This window comes from Tachypleus tridentatus, chromosome 2, assembly GCF_004210375.1.
Source record: "Tachypleus tridentatus isolate NWPU-2018 chromosome 2, ASM421037v1, whole genome shotgun sequence".
NCBI classification, from domain to species: Eukaryota; Metazoa; Arthropoda; class Merostomata; order Xiphosura; family Limulidae; genus Tachypleus; species Tachypleus tridentatus.
The window spans coordinates 30,731,554-30,753,508 of record NC_134826.1 but is presented as its reverse complement, the minus strand read 5'-3'; the positions used below and the strand labels follow the sequence as shown (position 1 = coordinate 30,753,508).

Below are 21,955 nucleotides of genomic sequence, written 5' to 3'. Positions count from 1 at the left end.
ATTGTGTGCAACTAATACATGGTTAATTTTGTGCACTAATAAAATATCTACTTATGTTTTGAATTTGAAAAAAATCATATTTTATTTTTCCAATTACGAAGGGTTCAGTGAATGCAAGCATAAAACTTCCGGGGTTCAGTACCTCCAACAAGATTAAAAACCACTGGGCTAATAGAAGGTGGTACTTCCAATTGGGAGTATCTGCCTTTCTAAGATGACTCAAGGAAAGGTCACAGGCATGGTGGGATAGGCTGACCAGTGGTAACAACAATGTCATCTAGGGACAGAACCAACTTAGCCAGCTATACATGGACACAAAGGCCAAAAGGAACAATGACAGACTGTCTATTCTGAAATAGCGTGGCACACTGAAGACGAAAGACATAACCCCAGGTGGAATGCTGTTGTAAAGATTGAAGCTTTAAAGCAAACAGTAAATAAAATTTGCAAACAGTGGAGGTGCACAAAATGTTTGTGAGACCGTGTACAAACTTTAGACTGGAGAAGTGCAGAAAGCCCTGGATGGTGAATAAGGTCCATCATCTTCAAGGCCAAGGTCCTGGCAGAATCATATAACACAGACCATAAGTCCAATTTGGATCAATTAAGGGCATGATAGATCTTTAGCACAGAACATTGATCCACTCCCCAAAAGCTGGAAGAGAGGACACAGAGAATGTTCAGTATTCTTCTACATTTGATCTGTACCTGCTTGATGTGTGGAATAAAGATAAGCTTATGGTCAAAGTAAAGCCCAAAAACCTTTGCCACGTGCACCACGGGAAGAACAACATCACTGAGATGGAACTCGAGATAGGGGTGTATAACCTATTGGTGGCAAAAATGCATGAAAATGGCTTTAGAAAAACAAAAGCAAAACTATTAACTGTGGCCCATTTCAGTAAACAACTGAGGGCAGTTTAAAGCTGCCACTCAATAAACTTCATGCTCAACAACTGACATGTGATGTGGAAGTTGTTGATAAAAAGTAAATTTGAAACAGTAGAAGAAAGTTGTATGATGATGGCATTAATATTCACATTGAAAGGTGTGACATTTGAGACACAGCCCTGAGAGACTCCAAATTCCTGTGTAAAAGAATCAAAAAGCATAGAGCCCACACACACTTGGAATTGCCTATCTATTAAAATTTTTTTTTTCAAAGTGAGTAAATAGCCATGCAATCGATATGAATGGAAGTCTCAAAATGACATACCTTCATGTAGTATCATAAGCCTTTTCAAGGTCAAGTAATACAGACAAAAGATGTATTTGCTTGAGAAAGGCTTCTATCATTGACACTTTAAGTCAGTGTTTCAATCAAATCCTAATTTCATGTATATTAAAATGGCTTCTATCATTGACACTTTAAGTCAGTGTTTCAATCAAATCCTAATTTCATGTATATTAAAATGGAAACTTCAACAGTTCTGCTGTAGCAATGTGGCCATTTTTATTTAGGTGGACTCATCAACTCTCTTAACCACAGAGGGTAAAAGACTCTTCACATAGTTGAGAACAACCTTTGGTTTGTGACCACATAGTTTTTCTTTATTAGAAGGTCTTCTGTGGCCATACTTTACATTTCAAGTAACCTGCCTTGATGGTGGCATGTGGATGTGGCAATGTAAACATCTAATTAAGAACATTTGTAGGCAGCATTATTCCATCTTTATGAGTAGAGATACAGCACACTGCCAAAACCTCTTGGCTGAAAAAAACAGAAAGGATTGACTCTGAAATGTTCTTCAAACCCCTCACAACCATAACTTCTCTTAAAATATTCAAAATAGCATGGAGAGTAGCCTCGATGACCTTCAATTTCAGAAAGAGTTTGGTATGTAGTGGTGTAGATGTTTCTACCAAGAAGTCTCTAGATCACAACTTTCTGACTGACTTGGAAGAAGCAGCAAGCCCCTCTTATCCCTTCTGAACATTAAAAAGGATTTTTGAGATAATGAATGCAAAATTAGAATTTTAGGTGTAGAATCTAATTGTGATGGTGACTGTGTAACAAAGTCGTCCATATATAGTTGTTTTTCATTTTTTTTTCTTGGATAAGGGTATCCATAATAAACAGAATACAGTACCCAATATTCCCACCCACTCACCATGAAGTCCTACAAGGGGACACACTGCAATGTCAAAAAAGGGCACTGCAGTAACACCAGCATTTTATGAACACTATACCCAAACAAAAGTTTCAGACACAATGTCCATAAAACCTGAGAATGTCCAACCCTAATACTTGGTTGACCCTAGCCTAAGTGGACCAGTCAATTGCCCCTGGGGAGACCACCCCAAAGTCACCCATCTACAGGAATTCAAGACAAAAGTTTGGCCCCTGAACCACCAGGATCCTCTCCTTCACTTCATGAGTCACCACATACGACAAGCATGAGTGGATGTTTCAATCCAACAGGAGGTAAACTGTAAAAACAAAACTTTCTCTGAGAGGTACCCTTACCATGTACAGAGATCCACTTTGAGGGGACTTTCATTGTAGCAAAAATGTTTTATAAGCATCTTTTTTTTGCATAATATAGCATCTACTTTCTGTCAGGAGGAAAACCATAATAATTTGTAACCAAAAAGCACTAATTTATCATTGTAATTTGAAGAAAAGAGTAATTTTATTTCTTTTCAGACAATCACTGTTTTTCAACCTCAGTTGTCATAGTGTGATGTAATTTGCTTGTATAGCAGCTTCAAGAAATTATAGTTTCCAAGATGTAAACATGTCATGAAAACTATTTTCCCCATTCTTTACACATGTAAGAGACACAAAGACTTTTATTTCAGTAGGGATTCAAAAATAGACTGCAACAAAGTGAGGAAACCTGAGTTTGGTGATATGAAATTAACTGAAACTAATGGTTTTGTTGAGAGTTCACTGAAATTATCCCAAAATCCTGCATTGTGATTTTTTTTTTTTTTCAAATATGAAACTTTTCTATATGATAAATTTAATTTCAACTCTGAAGTATTTTATTTTTCTATTGTTTAGAAATATCACTATAAATTTATTTTCTATAATGTTCATAAATCCACGGTGCAATATTACCCTCATGATACATTGTACCTATCTAGACATGAAAGAGTTAAAATGCAATAATCATACCTGTTCTTGAGCCAATTTGGAAACCCTTCTTAGAATAGCTCCAAGGGTGGTCCCTGTTAGTATAATAGCAGGTACAGCTACCAGCATGATTGCTGTCATCTTCGGTGATATCAAGTACAAAGAAATAACACAACCAGCTGTCTGAAACAAAATTATCTTTACTATAAATAACTGAAAAAAATATTACAAGCATAAAGCTTAAGACAATATAATTTTATCCCTTTTTGTATAAGGCAGTTTTTTTTTCAAAAGATTATCATAACTAAGCTCAAACAACATGTATAGTTAAGTTTACATATAAAATTTCCTCCATTATTTGGTAAGCAATTAACAAGTTGAAGTTTCCATAGTCTCAAACAGTGCTAAAAATAGCTTTGATTATACTTACAGATAAAAGTTTTATTCACTCCAATAAAGAAAATTAAATAGTAAGAAAAATTAAAAAATGGCACAGTAGGAGTAAAAAATACACCATACTTTTTGTCAGCAAGCAACCATGTTACTAAGCCAATGTAATTTTATCATATATTCACATTCAGTGTAGCAAACATAATATTCCTGAAATTTAATTTACCACCAATTATAGACATTTACCTTACAAGAAAATGTATTTCTTGTAAATCCTTACCTCCACTAACACAACAGCTTTTCCTGCATGTCTACTTATGACATTTTTTATGTCACTAGCCTTAAGTAACTCACACCTGAAAATCATGTTTAATATGAACTGCATTAGTACATGATGTCATCATCGTGCAACAATAGGCCTCCACTTATAGAACGATAACAAAACTTCCCTGTGATGTAAATTCCCTTAAGCACTTGCACTCACAAAACATCATTCTTAGATGAGACATAAAAAAATGTGCACCAGAAGTAAGGAGGATGGGTGGAAAAGTGTTAGGTAGTATGTTTCAAGTAAGGAAAATATTAACTTTCAAGATGATACCTTATCTATACACACAAAATAGATAGAACTCCACATTTAAAATAGTAGAGGGGGCCAGTGCAAACATTAAACCTAGACAAACTACCTTCAGAAAACACTCAAGAAGCCTATAGAGTGTGATCCTAATAGTAGGAGGCTACACAGGGACAAGGGGTGCATCCATCTCGACCAGGGTATATTCATCATTCACAAAGAATCAGAGGAAAATACATAAAAGTCCCAAGTGTGTTACAGGGATGGTCAGAAACAGGTTATGATCAACCACCCATCTGCACACACACAGATGGTTGAAGAGCTAAGAAGTGAGGTTAAGGTGTGATCGAACTGTATAGAATGCATCATACCTCAATTAAATGGACCTACTCTCATTGCAGGAGGAAAGCTGTTTGAGGGGTGACATACACTACACTGATATTGTCACCACTGACCAACTTCCAACCAGTGCTGTGCACAATCAGTGACGAACTTTCCAAGATCCACCACCATCCCACTGGCTAGAAATTGGTAATAAAGATCTCCTACAGTAAACTAAAAGGAGGGGGGTGGAAAGTTCATGGTGGGGAGACCTGTAAAACTGCTAAGATCCCCATTAAAGACTTTCTGGTAAGGTCTTTTACAGGAGATACTGCAAAGAATTATTGCAAAAATTTATTTTTAAATGATGGTAAGCCATAGACTGTTGAATTGTATTATCTGGATCAGGTAATGAGTAAGTTTTAATATTAGGAGAATACCTCTAGTGTTTTTGCAAAACATTCCATCTCAACAGTGGGCACTAACATTGTCAGAGTAGATGGACTGAACACTTTCTATCAATCTCAGCCCAATGTTGATTTTGTGATATAAGCATGCTCTGGGAGGCAACACTAGCCACCTGGCAGAATTCTATGAAAGAAAAAGGGTATTAAAAATAAAACATACTTAACCTTCTCATAGAAGGTGGGTACTGTTGAAGAGCAAGTAGAGACAGTCAAAAACCTGTAGGTGACAAAACAACCAGATGTTGAAGACAATGCAAGACAAACATTTGGAGAGTCACTGAGTCAGTCACATGCCACCTTGAAGAATTTAGTTCAATGGTCAACAAAAATGAAATGCAAAAGATTGAGAGAGGTGACAATTTGATGTGGAAAAATGTGAAAACTCCTGTACGCCCCAAGTATTCAGGAAAGAATACTCCAGTTGACCTATCTAGTAAAGGTAGTAGATGAAAGCCCCTGAATAAAGAGGGATATGAAAAGAAAAGGAGACAATGGTAGAAAACCTGAAAAGTAAGAGTATCTACCAAATAACACTGAACGGCTTGAAGTGGACACAGAAGACAAGTTGGGACTGAATCAACAGAAAGGTTAAAAACAGAAGGTAGGGAGATGGGGAGACAGGAAAAAAAGAACAATCACTTTCATGAGAAGCTGAAGTATGTGGAGGGAGAAAGTCAAATCAAGGTAGGCAAGTAAATAAATACAATTTAAAAAAGTGCAGAAAGCATCAGTGGTAAATATATCTAAAAAATGATTACCATAGGTTATAAGGAGAAGGAAGTGTTTTCAGAGAAAAATAATCTAAAGACAAGAAATCAATGATTGGAACAGGTCACATAAGAATAATTAAAATTGCATTAACTTTCCAATCAAGCATGAGAGTCAGGTGAAGAAGAAGGACCACAGCAAAGTGGAAGGGATACCAGCAACAAAACATGGTTGAACAATCAAACAAAAAAAAAAAGGCCAAAAGATGGGTCATGAAAGGACATCATGGAGAATGGAAATGGCAGAGGTTACTAATTCTATAGACAAATGGAAAAAGGAGGTAAAATAGTATGGGATAAGATGGCTACACAATCATAGACCTGCTCTGAAGATGATGGACTGGACAAATCTTGCATCTGAAGATGAAGAGATAACAGCCCTTGGGTGAAAAAGAAATTTGTAGAGTTGGATTAATACAGGAGGAGGATATGTTTGTTTGTTTTTGAATTTCGCACAAAGCTACTTGAGGGCTATCTGTGCTAGCCGTCTCTAATTTAGCAGTGTAAGACTAGAGGGAAGGCAGCTAGTCATCACCACCCATCGCCAACTCTTGGGCTACTCTTTTACCAACGAATAGTAGGATTGACCGTCACATTATAAAGCCCCCATGGCTGAAAGGGCGAGCATGTTTGGCGTGACGGGGATGCGAACCCACGACCCTCAGATTACGAGTCGCAAGCCTTAACGAGCTTGTCCATGCCGGGCCATCAGGAGGAGGATTGGGCAAAACAAGAACAAGCCTTGTTGCCACCTAACAAAGGGAAGGAAACTAGAAATTCGTAGGCCACAGAGTCATTACCAAGAAGACCCAACAAAATGTACTGTATCTAAGGCAAGAACATGAGGGAGGAGACAAAGAAAGTGATGAGGATCCAGTTCTGACTGAGAGCATTAACCCTTTCACAATGGGTTATGGATCAAAGGTCATGTCATCAAGTGTGCTGGCTTTTATTGAACTACTATTTTATGAATTTATGTAAATACATATGGAATCAAATTGTAGATTGTAATCCAAACTTTAATATTATGTATGAGTTAATTTCTTAATTTAAAAGTAAATATTAAAAAACACATCTAAATATCGATTTTAGTGAGTCACATGGTATGTTGAATGCAACACTGTTCAAAATTAGATGTTTGTGAGGTCAAAATACTACATCTATGTTTCATACAAATTAGGAATTCAAATTACCAATATTAATAAGCTAGAAAATAAAATAAGAAACTAATAAAGCTGAGAACAGTTAACAAAACCTGTTGTTAACCTAAATATCATCTAGAAAGGTTGAAACGTTGTTCTCTACTTTATTAATAACAGTGTTAATACCCATACTGGCCATTCTGAGACACATTCTTGAATTATTGTTCTATATTTTAAGAAAAATAAGTTTAATAATTTATTCCTGAATAGTAAGATTAAAGGTCAGTTTTATATTACTGAATACATGACTTAATATGCACTGCATGAATACAAGTTATTTAATGTTAGCTAGGAATGACTGGAAGGTCAGTGTAATAAAAATTAATAAATATATATGTATAAACATACAACTTTATCAAACTTAAGTTACTTACACTGAACACTTGTATTTTCATATTGTAATATGCAGTCATTCAAGCACAAGTATAATTTCTATTTATTTCCTTTTTTTTTTTTTTATAATGGATAAAAGGTTAATCAAACAACAGACACCACATATTTGAAGTTAGAAAATAACAGAAAATATAAAATGTTACTGAAAACAAACGTTTGAAATGTATTTAGGTTTTAGATATTATGCACATAATATTTGAGATTTTTGGGACAAAAACAGTTCTTTTATTAATCACAATATGAAGTCACTTTGCACTCAGACTAGTAATGAAATAGATTTGATATTTTGACAAAAAAACATTTAGAAAAGTATTTCACTAAAAAATCTGATTTTTTGTGTACAAAAGAATTGTAGTCTTTATTAAACGTCCACCAAATTTTGTAAAAATACTTATGCTGTATCAGAAGTTACAGTGCAAATACTTAAGTGTGTGCAAACATGTAGAGGGACCAGTGTACATTAAACTGAACTCATTGCAAAAGGCAAGGATGAGAAATTTGGAACCAGAAGAGTGGAAGCTTCACACTGAGAGGAGTGGCAAAGACTCCATAAAAGTCATACCCAACTGAGAAAAAAACCTAATGAAAAGCTTGAGGGTGGAGAAATCACTCCATGGGTAGAATCTTTTCCAGCCAAGAGAGAAAATTTGCCACTGGGTTTAGAGTTCTCAGAACATGACAACCAATGAAATGTACTCAATAGTAATGAGCCTGAAACAGCAGATCCAATGTATGGAAGCAATGAGTGTTAGAAAGGGCACTCCCCTAGCACCTGATGTAAGAAATAACCAAGGATTTGCTGAAGTGGATCCTGACCAACTGATTCACAAGAAGTAAAAAACTAAAATATGCCTGATGAACTTTAAGATGTTTAATGATGTTGATGTGGAGTGAATGCCTAAAGTCACATCACTGGTCAGAGACACATCCAAATCAAAGATAAAAATCCTGCCTAGGAGAGATGACAAAGAGGTGATCACCATGTTACTGATTTATCATGCCCCTCAAAAACTCTGAGAAAGTTTCTACTAGTCTGATGATAGCCATTGAAAGAGGTACATGCAAGTGCAACCCAAGAAAGCCAGTGTCTACTGCTCACATGAGAAGTGGTAAAGGCTAAATCTCTCCAAAATATGAGTTGAAGAACACAACCAAAGGTAACCAATATTGGGTAGGCAAAAGAAAAAACCTGTACAGCTTGACAAATCAATCCTGATAAACAAACTCCAGCAGAAAAATGGAGGCATGGAAGAAGGGGTAAGGAGAAGCTAATCATCCACATTATAATGGAACCTCAGCTCCAGCTTGTGAATATGGCAGACAAATGTCCTCACAACTTGATTAAAGATGTGAGAAACAAATACAATGCCAAAAAAAAAAAGAGACAGAACTGTTAGTATGGATAACAAAGCAAAAAAACTGTGTGGAAGACAGGGCAATCAGAAAAGATAAAAAAATGATCAGAGATGACAGGTCAATAACTGGACATTGATCCATAGTATTTTTGAGGACTATAAAGAAGTAAAAGTAATAACTTGAATTAGTAGCAAATATTCTCTTGAATATGTCCTTGCCCAAGAGATCCACAACCACATCTTCAAGATGCTGAAGATAAATGAGCTCTGAGGGAAGAGGAAAAGAAACAGGAGTAAAGAAGGGGAAGAAGAGAAGAGAAATGTTATGAGCAAGGAACTGAAGAACCCACATGTCAGCTGAAAACAGAAACCCAACAGGATAGTCACCAACAAGTACTACCCTTGACATCTGGAAGTGGTGGGCAAGAAGCAGAACAAGAGTAGGAAATTTGGCCTGTGTCTCCAATGTATCAAAAACATTTTCAAAGGACTCAGAGTGAAAAGAAGCCCAACAACAATCACAGCTATAAGAGTGAGGCAGCTGAGTAGAGTTTTCTGATCCAAAAAATCACAACAATAGTTGAACCAAATAAGGAGAAATAGAAAAAAATAGTAGTACAGGTCAAAGTAGTAAAAGTTAAAGAACAAACCTCTCCCAAAAACCCATCCACACCACAATAAAGTGCCTCAGAAATAGTGGAAAAACAAGAGGAAACATAGGAGGGTGATAACAAAGAGGTAAAGATGAGAATATTAGGCATTAGAAAGGGTTTTTAGAAGTTAATGATTCCACCCTTAAGCATGTGGAAAAGATTCTAAAGACATGGAATCAAGAAATAGTAAAGAAGAATAGTCAAAATCCAAATGAGGAGAATGAGGCATATGGGTACATAGTTGTTCTAAAAACAAGACTACATGAACTCTAATATCAGATGCAATAGGAAGGAGGGATGAAGTAAATAATGGGAGGAATCAAAAGATAAAAGAGAAGAAATAAAGAACATACTGTAAAACCATACAAAAAAAAAAGACTTTGGAAATTGGATGGTTGAGGATTTTCTTTCACAAATAAAGTAGAACTTAGAGCAAACCCTTATGAGGGAACCAGCCAATGAAAATCATCATCATGGTCATATTCAAACTGAGGAGAAGGAATGTTAACTGGATGTATGGGAGGATAAGGCACAGTGTGCATGAGGAAACCCACTACCTACTGAACAATGACCATCATGTCTACCACAGGTGAGCCTTAAAGAAGCCACTGTAAACAAAGGTCACATGTTTGTAACTTCATCACCATCAAAGGATGAAGTAGAATGTATCATCCTCTGAGAATTTGTAACTGGTAAGCAGAGAGTAAAAACAAAAATTTTATTTTGTACTCCAGTAATCAACAGAAAATGTGGTTAACCTGAATAAAAACAGAATACCATTCAATATAAAAAATATCTTGTATAACTCAACAACAATGAAAAATAACACATTTGTTCAAGAAATACCAAGAAAAATAATGAAGTTACATGAAATGCAAGTGCTAAAGTGGAGTTACTGCACAAGGAGATTGTAATGCCCTCCTAAACATCAAGGACTGTTGTAGCACAATGATAATATTATGGACTAATACTGTTCAGAGTTAAATACATGATTTTTAAGTGGCAGTCAGCTCAAGGCAAGTAGCATGAAAGTCTCAAAGGCAAACATATAAAAGATTAAGCTATTCTGTGTGTAGAAGTGAGATATCATTTTAGAATTGCAGTCATGTAAGCTATACACAGATTAGTTACATTTAACAAAATAATAATTCTTACCTGAGTGAAGCTCCGGAAACCCTGAGATATACACATTTTGAAAGAACTTTTAAAATCTTGTACATCAATGGTTAATCTGTAAACAACATTTATTAGAATGTAAGCATACAAAACAATGTTTTGTTTGTGTACTTTGTAAATACTTCCAATAACAGAATATATAATTTCCCAAAGTCAAACTAAGAAAATTAGTAACTACTACTATAGACCTTAGACACAATCTGAATACAATAAATCTCACTCCTTCATTACTTTGAAAGTCACATCTAAACTGCAAAATTCAACTAATTAAATTAAATCTTTACTATGAGATCGCTCATAGCACTAATACTGACAAAATGTTTAAAAACTATACTTTCCATATATTTCTCTCCACTTATAACAACTGTGAATATTTACTGTGAATAAAACAATTAAAGAATAGCCTAGATTACTATTTTAATTAAGAAAAGTTAAAAACCACAATTATAAAGTGATGTTAATCACCTACCAGATAATTTTAATGTAAATGATAATCCATTACATTACATGATATGTAACCAATTGTTCATTTTGCCTGTTCTCATAAGTGACATTTAATTTCCATATGAAGAACGGTTACAATGAATCATGAACTTCAAAGATAGCCTATCAATAATGTTACATGCTTAAAATCTATGTTAAAGGAATCCAAGTTATCTTGAGTCACTTGGCAAGATGTAACATGTTTTCCAAGATCACACTACTCATGCTTGATGGGACTTAGAACTAGTAAACATGCAACATTTTCCAATAAATTATTTCTTTAGAGAATGTGTTGACAATTTTAGAATGGTAATAATGAGCTTTATTATCCATTAGTCTGAAATCAGAGCCAACTGTACCAAAATAGGGAAGCACAATGTGTCATGTGGTGTTTGTTTTGAATTTCACAGAAAGCTACATGAAAGCTATCTGTGCTAGCCATCCTTAATTTAGCAATGTAAGACTAGAGGGAAGGCATATAGTCATCACCACCTACTGACAACTCTTGATCTACTTTTTACCAACAAATAGTGGGATTGACTGTCACATAATAATACTCCCATGGCTGAAAAGGTGAGAATGTTTGGTGCAACAGGAATTCAAACCTGTAACTGTCAGACTGCAAGTTAAGCACCCTAACCACCTGGACATGCTGGGCCCATCATCAGGTGTATAACATTAAAAGTGCTATTTTCCAAAATGTATTGCTCAGTGTGTCTGTCAAAGCTTATTATTATCCACATCATACCTCCTCATGCATCATATTCCTGAAGAAAAATAAAACTGGAACTGGATCCGGATTTTCATATGCAAAAGCACTGATTCATTGAATGTGTTCTTTACACCAATGCATTCAAGCTGGTTTTTTTTTTTCCAGTTCAAATGGAACATGCCTCATGTAACTGGCATACAAGTTGGTGATGTAAGTTCCAGTGTGTAGCAGTTGTCTGCATATTTTGTAGGTGATGGTTTATCTTCTTAAGACATTTGAGCAGCTGCACCACAGGTTTGGAAGAACTTCCACATTCTGCTTAAGACACGTGACAATTCACAGCATTCACTGATTAGTAAGCTTCTACTTATTTAGTGGTTCTCCACAAAAGTGAAATATAAAAGTAGTTTTGTTGAAATTCAACAATGGTTCATGAACAATTTGTGACAAACAAGAAAAAACTATGCATAAACAGCATTAACTGAATGAATGATTATTAGTTGCATGGATTGCACAGCAATAAACTGAAAGGGCAAAAGTTTAGCTCTGGTAATAAAAATTCTTCTGTAATTGATCTTTATAATGCAAAAGTAAGTTAGTATATTTCATCTTTTAACATCAGTATATTGTTCACACAGATAAAAAATATAAGAGAAAGAATCACCATATAAAAATATATACATATATATTCAGAATTATTCACAAATCATCATTTTAATTATATTTTAACATCAGTTAAATGTCTTGAATTCAGAAGCATTGTTATAACCTTTTTTCTTCAAGATATACCCAATGATATTCAAACATTCATGAAATGTGTGTGAACAAGACAGTTGTTGATCCTACAATATTTTGTTTGGTTACCACATTCAGTAACTGGGACCTAAAAGCAAAGAAAGGGGTATGCCTACTTAATGCTTTTTCCCACTGTTGTGTAACAGCTTCTTTCAACTTGTAGCAATGAGTTAATTTTCCTGTGTTATACCATTATGAAACATGGGGAACTTTTGTGTAGCACTATAGTAAGAACTGCAATAGGGTAATACCAAGATAGATTTTAGCATTTACAATGATGTCCACACCACTACTACATTAACATTAGCTACAAAATTATTGTTAATTAGTCACAGCTTTGAATATTTGACATGGTAAAGATTTGATCCTAATAAATGGTCAAAAAAGATCGGACCTCTTGAAAATGTACGCAGTGAATCCTAAGTGATTTGACTAAAGCAAGTACTGATAAACAGAAATTTTGCCATGATGATAGGGTGTGGTAATACTGTGGGCCATAGTTTTTCTTACAATTTAAAATAAAACTTATGCAGATGTAAACTAGATCTAATCTTTCCACTTGAATTACATTTCAACTTACCCACTAACACTTATATAGACATACACTAAGTTTAATCTTTCCACTTATGTTTCAACTTCCCATTTACATCTACACATGTACACTTCTAATTTTTCTCATTATGTTCTGGTGATAGTACAACAAATAGGATTAGAGCTGCATGCACAGTTTTCACATTAACAGAAATTTCATTAGTTTCTAATACTAATATATGATTTTCAAACTATTTCAATGAACGTTTTTGATTTAACATCTTTTCAGTGTTAAACACTAATCCAATTTATGCAGAAATTACCTAGCAAAAAAAGAAGGTGCTGGAGTTATTCAAATTATACAACAGGCCCTACAAAGCCCTGATCTCAACTTAATTGAGCAGATCTGGGATATGATAGATCAAAAACTTGAAAAAATCAAAAGTTACATCCACAGAAACTCTATGAGAGTGTATTAAAGGCAGTTGGAGTAAAGTCCCAAAGGACACTTTAAAGATGTTGCAACAATGCCTGAAAGATGGTCTGCAATTATTAAAGCCAAAGGGGTACACACAAAATAAATGTTTGCTGAACTCAAGCACTTCCATTTAGTTTCTGTTGTACTAATTACGAAGATTAATACAATCTGATGTTTCACCTGTGACTTACCTTCCATTGTTCTTTGAAAGTAGTCTGAAATATAAATTTTTAGATTTTTGTTCTAACACTTTTGCACAACACTGTAACAGTACCTCATATTAAAACTATAAATACATGTCTCAGCTTGTATTCTACACATTACATACACAACACATACATGTACTGTATATACATAAACACAAATATACAAATTTAAAAAGAAACCTTTTAGCATTCAAAATGACACCATTGATTTGATTCTTTTTATTTCAAAACAAATGGATTTTGAAACAGTGTATATTACTTTTATAATGACTTTCGAAGTACACTGGACTTTAATCAGTTAAAAAGTATTATGTTGGCTGATCTTTCACTTTCACACTTTAACAAAACCTAGTTGTGACAGGCCAAACAGGAATACTATTATGTTATCAACTGTTTCATAAGCAATAGTTTCTATATATTTTGCAACAAAATCATTTAAAGCCATTAATAAAAGTGTAAAAGAAAGTAGAAAAGTAGAATTATCTGGTTAGTGATGCAAGTACAACTGTTTCTTGAAAAGTGTTCATAAGTAGTAAGTTTTAAGTTTAAGCCTTACCTGCTAACAACTTCTCCTGTTCTGTGTACATCAAAAAATGTAACATCTTGCTTCAGTATGGAAGCAACAATTCTTGTCGAATACGACAGGCTAATCTCTCTCCTGCACAGGACAGAGTGGAAATGTACACAAAGGTAAAGAAACTCTGGGGAACAAATAAAGAAAATCAACAGATAAAACAACATTTGAAGCATTTAAAGGATTCAGTTTACCTTTATTAAAAGACAAAAAAACTAAGCATAAAAAGTAAATTATTTCTTAAAAGTTTGTACAAAATACACATAGCAGGTCACTCATATGGTAAGTTTTTGCTGAAATTTGTAAATTAAATTGCAAATAAATGAGTTTTTATTGGAAAATTTGTTTCAACAAAATTCCAAGAATTATCTTGCTGATTTTGCAATATTTTTCATGCTTAACTGAGATGATAAAAGATGACTTGGACATTCAATTACTGATTTAATTTTAGAATAATTTTATGATATAACTAAGAATAGAACTATAACAAAATGTTGATATGCCAAAGTAGCACTAACAAATTGATGACGAGAAAAAGGAAATGGGAGAAATACGGCTAATTTGTAAACTCTTTGCATATAATTATCACATGAAACTAATTTATGTGTCAAAATTTTTACATACTAAATAAATTTACATAAACTAGTTTATTCACTTTTCTCTCTAACTTCAATTAACAGTAAATACAGAAGTAACCACAGAACAAATAATATTATACATTACATATAATTTTACACCTGTACATAGTTGTGGTAGGAAACAATTACAAATCAAGGTACTGTATGTAGTACTCTACTGCACAGGTTAATGATCTGTAGTTTTACTGTTAACAGATTAATATAAATGTCAGATTTTTTTTTAACAATACAAAGTGAACCTTCAGAAAAAAAAATTAGAATTTCAACCATCTGTCCAACCCTCCATCAACAGGAGGGCAACACATCCTCCATATGCAGCAGATCTTCAAAAGCACATGCACTTGAAATCAACTTCCTTCATCAAAAAAGCAAGAATAATGTGCAAAGTAGTGGGGTGGGAAGGTATAAAGAGAATTAAGTATCTATTGGAAATATATTTTCAGTTTAAGAAAATATTACCTTCTGAAATGGTTGACTTATCTCTCTTCACACAATAGCTAGAATCTCACATTAATGTGGAAGGATTGTTGCAAAAGATTAAACCTAGATAAATACTTTTTAGAGAAGACATCAGAAGTGGACCATGACACCAAATAATTGGGTTTACTAGAAGGTCAACATTCTTGAGAAACAGCATGCTACTCAGGCTAGATATACTCTTTGCCAAGATGAAAATATAAAAGCAAAAATGAACCACTGTGTCACATCGATGGGCTGAAAAATTCATGAACAACCAAGCATTTGCACACAATAGGTTGGACAGACACAAGGTGCATGGTGACTAGGGCAATAGTCAGATTGTACAATTTGGTATATGTTCTGCCATATAATTTACTTATCTTACATATAGAAATGTAAACTAAGATTCTTTCTTGCTATTGAATGATTAGGAATTGAAGATGGCAAAGTTCTCCCATACTGTACTCAAAGACTGGGGAAGAGGGTAATTGTGCCCCTTACATGTGCCCATATCTTATTGTACCTAACCACTGTAAAGGTCTTTTAGTGAAGAAAACATAATGAGTTACCATGAAATTGATAAAAGTCAGCATGTGTAAGCCAGGAAAGAGAGCAGGTACTTCCTGGATGGTCTGTAATGAGCATCAATATACAAATATATATCATTAGTCTTGCAAATAATCCCATCACAACTGTAGGCACACACACTGGAACCAGAGTGAATAGGTTTAACACTTTTTTAACCCCGAAAGGATGTAGGTTCACAGAAATAAGTACATTATGTGAGGTAATACTAGCTACTGGGTGGATTACGACATGTGTATGAGATTATTAGTACAAACAAACAAGGAAATGAAAAAGAACCTTATCATTAAAAATAGTAAATAGATTAAACTATGGTGGCTGAATGGAAGCAAAATCCAGACAGTGGAGAAAATGAGAAATGATGATGTTATGTAATATCCACATTGCAGAATGTATGATTTCATCCAAAGAATGTCAAAAGTGCAAGGCCATAGAATGAATCAAGTTGTGAATTTGATATGAAGTGACATGGCACAGCCTGTAAGCAACTCCATTCAGGGAAGAATGATGATCCAGATGAGTTGATAAAGCCACGAGTATAGATGAAAGGTTTGTGGAAAATTATGGGTCCCATGGCAAAAATAAACGAGATAACCCCAAAAAGGAACGTTTCACGATAATGAACACCTGACTACCTGAAATGAACATAAAATCAGGCAGAACAATCATATAGGGTGGAGATCAACAGAAATAATAAAATAACAATCCCAAGCTATCCATGATTTTGGTAATGAAGTCATAAAAGATCTGTAAAATAAAGAATAAGTGGCATCCAGTGCATAAAAAATCAGATCTGTGATGACTACAAATAAGAATGATAAATAAGGTATATCTAATAAGAGGTCAAGGATTTCTGCAGGTCCTAAATAATAGTATGGACAACCTTACTAAGGTTGTCATTTGCCCAAAGAAACCAGATAGGAGTTGCAGCTTGGAGAAGAAGTGAGCTGGTTAATAAGAAGGCTTCAAGTGATAAAATGAGGAGCCAATCATCCATATAAAAATGGAACTAAAGTTTAAGACTATGGAAATGGTGAGCTAATGCCCCATGACTCAGTTGAAGACATTTTGAGCTGAAACTATGTTGACAAGGAAAAATCAAACATGATACATCTAATTTTGGTGAACAAATCAACGGTAATATCATGAGTATAAGTCAATAGGAATGTGCAAAAAACATATACAAGTCATTGGTTGTGTTATAAACTGTCCGAAGGGAAAAAAATTAAGTAAGGAAGAAACCCCTCTATCTTGAATTGAAGAACTATCAGTGGTTGAAAAAAGAAAGGTTGACAATAAGATGCCATTATCCATTCTTTTTAGAATGATAAAAAGAAGAGATTAAAACCCAGGAGATGAACAAACATCCTTCTTGATAGGAGGTGAATGTCATGAGAAGGTATAAGATCAAGGAATGGGAAAAGTGAGAGGTGGAGGGTTCATAGGGTGGGAGAATGAGAGTGTACTCATAATGGTAGGAGAGTTGAGAGACTACAAAAGTAAGGGAGAATTGGTGTTGGGCAGCCAGTATTCAAATTTTCAAGGCATTAAAAAAAAGAATACCCTTAAGTATTTTAGCATAAAGATGTAAAACATAGTACAGTAAAACCTGTCTAAACCAGAAACTGCATAGGGTAGAAACCTGTACATGCCAGAAATATCAAAATGTTGCAGCATTATCTTGAGATTTCTCTTATAAAAGGCCCTATATATGGCAGAACCTGTGTAATGCAGATGAAAAACTATCTTTCACCTTCCTCATCTATCAACAAGTAGGATTAGTACTTGAGTAAGGTGGAAAAAATGTTTTGGTTAAATATTTTTTTCTTTAATTAATAATTTGTTTAAATATTAGTAAATTCATGAGCATCTTGTTACAGTTAGTATTGATTAAACATACTCTGTTCTTTTTTTCTGCAGTCATTATTTTTGCAGTTAAATTATATTCATGATTTGTACAAATATATTTGTCTTTAAAAGTGCAAATTTCTACTCTTTAAATAATTCTTACAATAGGGTTAGAGTTAGAAATGGGTTAAAGTTGGGGTGTTTGATATTCAATTGGATAAAGGTATTTGATAAAGCTGTTTATAAATTATACTGGACAGTCAAATGATTACGTTCGAATAAATATAACTCACAAATTTATTTTTATATAAAACATAAGATTTAAGCATGTATTTATAAAAATGAGGTATTTAGTAGTTTGTTTTTTCAATAAAATGAGGGCAGTTAGTAACTTTTTAAAAAAATAGGGAATTTAGTAGAATTGTAATAAAAAATTAGGGTATTAACTTCCTTGCCCCTAAAATGTACAATTCTAATTTTAATAATATGCTGTTGGTAAAAATAGGAAAAAAGAAAATAATAATTAAATGAAATAGCAGTAGTTATATTTTTAATATGTTTTATTTTTCATACCCATGGAAAAGAAACTGAAAATCTTAAATCTCAAGAAAAACTTTTATGCCATTAAAATGGTCTGTGAGAAAGAAAAAAAAAAAGAGCATTTGAGAAGTCACTGTTCATTTTAAATGTGAAAAGACACAAACTGACAACATTATTAAGGAAAAAGATAAAATAATAGAAAAATATTTAACAAGCAACAAAATCAATTTGGTCAAAATTAAAAGGTACTAAGTACCATGACCTAAATCGCATCATGTTTGAGTGGTTTTCAGCAGCAAGAGCAAAGAACTCCCCTGTATTTGGTCCAATTCTGCATAAAAAACAAAGGAAACTGCAGAGATCCTTCATTTACATGGCTTCTCTGCATTGAATGAATGGTTGGAAAGTTTTAGAAGAAGACACGGAATTACATTTAATGCTTCCTGAGGGAGGCAAATGATGTTGACAAAAATGCAGTGGAAAACTGGCACAAAAAAGTTAGAAGAAATTATTTGTCATTACAATCCAAAGGATATTGCAATAAAATGTTGCAGATTAAAGGAGAAAAGTATTCAGGAAAGTTTTGTGAACATTTACAAGAATGTTTTAACAGAAACTGATGAAACTGATTTAAAATCTATAATAGAATCTCAAGATGATAACAGTGTGAGAGATTCAGAAGATGAAATGGAAAAGACAGTAAAGAAATGGAAATTCCTACTTCATCACAAGTGTTAAGTTATATTGATGCCATCAAATTGTATGCAAAAATGAACTTCATGAAAAGGCCATAGAATGGGCATTCTCTTTTAACCTCATGAGAAACCCCATTAAAAATATGAAACAGTTGAAATTGGACACTTTCTTCAAATACATTTGATTAAGATTTTGTGTACTTGTGTATATTTCAAATGTCTGTTTTTTGTTCTTATTCTAATAAATATAGCATAAACAGTATAATAACTTTATTCACAAATGTCTTACTTCCCTTGAGTCAAGCAAGTGTAATGATCCACTCAAAAATTATATATAATTAAAGAAATGCATGCTCACTATGTCTAAGCTGGAAATTTTACTCAGTCCCATGTGATTCAGCTTTAGACAGGTTTTACTGTAGTAAGAATGAAGTAAAATGGATGGCAGAAAGAAAAGCATCATGTTCTAGAATGTCTCAATAATGTAGTAGCTATGTGAGAAGAAGCAAGACTAAAGACAATGGTTAAGGTATTGAGGCGCCTCAACCACAGATCTCCACTAAAACCATCAGGATCATGGTGTAAGGCTATGTATAAGAGATCAAGGAGATGCATACAAAGATAAAAATCAAGCACAAGAGAAATTGGAGTTAAGAGGCTCTATTCCAAGCAGGCAAAAAGTACTCCAAAAACTGATAGTTACGGTTTATGGCAATTGAAATTTAGAGTCAAGTAGAATGAGGTCTTTGATTCTGGAAATAAAATTGACTCAGGAATGTGTCAACATGGACATGTCTGGAGAAAAAGGATCAAGTAATTCTCAGAATAATAATTCATGTAGTAAGGAATGGAAAGAGTCACAAGACATGGGAGAAAGGGAAAGCAAAATAAAATCCCAATTAATCAAATCTACAGAGATATTTGTAAAAGGAATATTTTTTTCAATAGGGAAAGATGTGTGTAGAGTAAAACAAGAAGTAAGAGAAGCTGATCAAAATCAACACCTTTGTGGTTTGATTCAGAAAGATGATAACACAGGGACAAAGATATGAGACAAAGAAGGAATCAAATAAATTATAACATGGTAGTAACATCAACACTTAATGAGCTTTCACAAGCCATAGACATGTTAGGGACAGTGTCATTAACACTGCCAAAACCTCAGGTGGAGATAGTTAAAACCATCACTTTATGACCAACCAACAACAAGTTCATGTGGAGTAATTACCTTAAGTAAGTGTTCAGAACAATAAAAGTTTTCTTGGTAGCTTTAAAGTTAAAAAAGATAATAAAACTAGAAACAAGAAGTATTAACAATCTGAACTGAAACATAATAAAGTTAAAAATTTCCAAAAGCAGTGCAAATCTTACAAAATTAAGTTAGAGGAACACACCCAAAGACAGTGCTGAATAAAAGAATGAAGTTATCTAGTACAAGTGCTTGTAGAAATCTACTGTGAATAAAGGATTGTTTGCTCTCATTCACATGATGATTACATTATGTACCAGCACAATTCATGTCAAAACACATGAATTAGTTGGAAAATAATTCAAAATTAATGGCAAACATAAAATCTCAAAGACATATGCAAGAGGAATAGCTGTTGTGTGCAGAGAGTTTTAAGTAGATCATTTCAGAACTTTTTAATGCTTCAACTGTTAACACTTAACATCTGCTTCCTTTTAATTTTGTTGTATTGCTATAGTTTATACAGAGATTAACCTCTTCAACCAAAAGCAATAAATAACAGCACCAGTCCTTAACTGTTACCTGTAGAGCTAATGCAAACATACACTCACTTGATCTGATGAAATTTTAGACATCTTATTTTACACAAGTTTTTCTGGGGGCTATGTTAAGAAGTTTCTAATTTTTACATTTTAATTATTTTTGTTAAAAAATATAACAATGAAGAAAATGTAAATAAAAAACAAGACTTTCCAGTAATTAATGCATAACTTAGCTCACTTGCATTCATGTAAACACTGAAGACATTCTTCAATAAGCCTCGCTGAGTCTCACACAAAAGAAATATCTTGAAACTCTCAAATATGCATCTTAGAATATGAAAGTATATCAATGACTAGAATACAATGTTAAGTGTCACAAAACTACTATGATTTATATGGCTTTCTAAGTGAGCAATAAACAGCATAAAAACATTCTGTTACACATTTGGAATAGAAACATAATGTATGTACACAAAGAAACTACAAATGGACATATGTACAAAAATCATATAGCTGTACTAAGCTTACATATACAGAGGAAAATCTGCTGTTCCTGTTGTTCATATACATATTCATTAGCTATGTAAATTTGATTAGCAAACAATATTGAAAATTAGAGGGAGAGGGGGAGGGGCTTCTCTGGTGTTTGACAAATTCTTTAGCATCTCAGCAAATCAAGAGGTTTAAAGTTTAGACTCTTTCATGTAATAATGTATAGTTTGTTTTTAATTGTTTGGGAACTGTAGAAACCTAACATGGAAGATAGAAAATTCTGATATTGAGAACTGATAACTCAGATACATGTGAAATCATAAAATGAAGATAAGGAAGTTTTTAACATTTCTTTTTTAAATTAACAATTTAAAATTAAGATAAAAAAGTTTGAAGCATAGATAATGTCTTCACTGACAACTCTTGACCAGTTGGATTTGTAGAATCAATGTTATTCCACGGACACCAATTAAATTTTGAGTATAACACAGTAAAATTTAATAACATGGACAAACACTCAGACCAAGGACTAAAGATAAGCATGCATAAATACAGTAATTTCTGCACTTTAGGTGCATAATTTTCCCTAAAGTGGCATGTAGATAAATTTCCTCATATTCAATGTGTTATCTAAATGGCTTTTATATAAAATCTCAAGATAGTGTTTTTTATTAAATAAAATACAGTGAAACCTTCTTAATACAAACACATTTGTAATGAACCACTTATTTTCCAGATTATTTAAACATCTAGATAGTCAAATTAATCACCCTGAATAAAGTAGATAGCACATATTATGGACTGAAAATTT

General features: G+C 33.5%; 1 protein-coding gene across 1 annotated transcript in view; it reads right to left on the bottom strand.

The window, feature by feature from the left end:
• Nucleotides 1-21,955, bottom strand: part of LOC143240280 (mitochondrial potassium channel ATP-binding subunit) — an 88,834-nt gene that overhangs the window by 55,168 nt on the left and 11,711 nt on the right. The window contains 4 exon segments of the mRNA XM_076482477.1: nucleotides 3,122-3,262; nucleotides 10,357-10,432; nucleotides 14,139-14,205; nucleotides 14,208-14,283. Coding sequence (XP_076338592.1) covers nucleotides 3,122-3,262; nucleotides 10,357-10,432; nucleotides 14,139-14,205; nucleotides 14,208-14,283 — 360 coding nt within the window.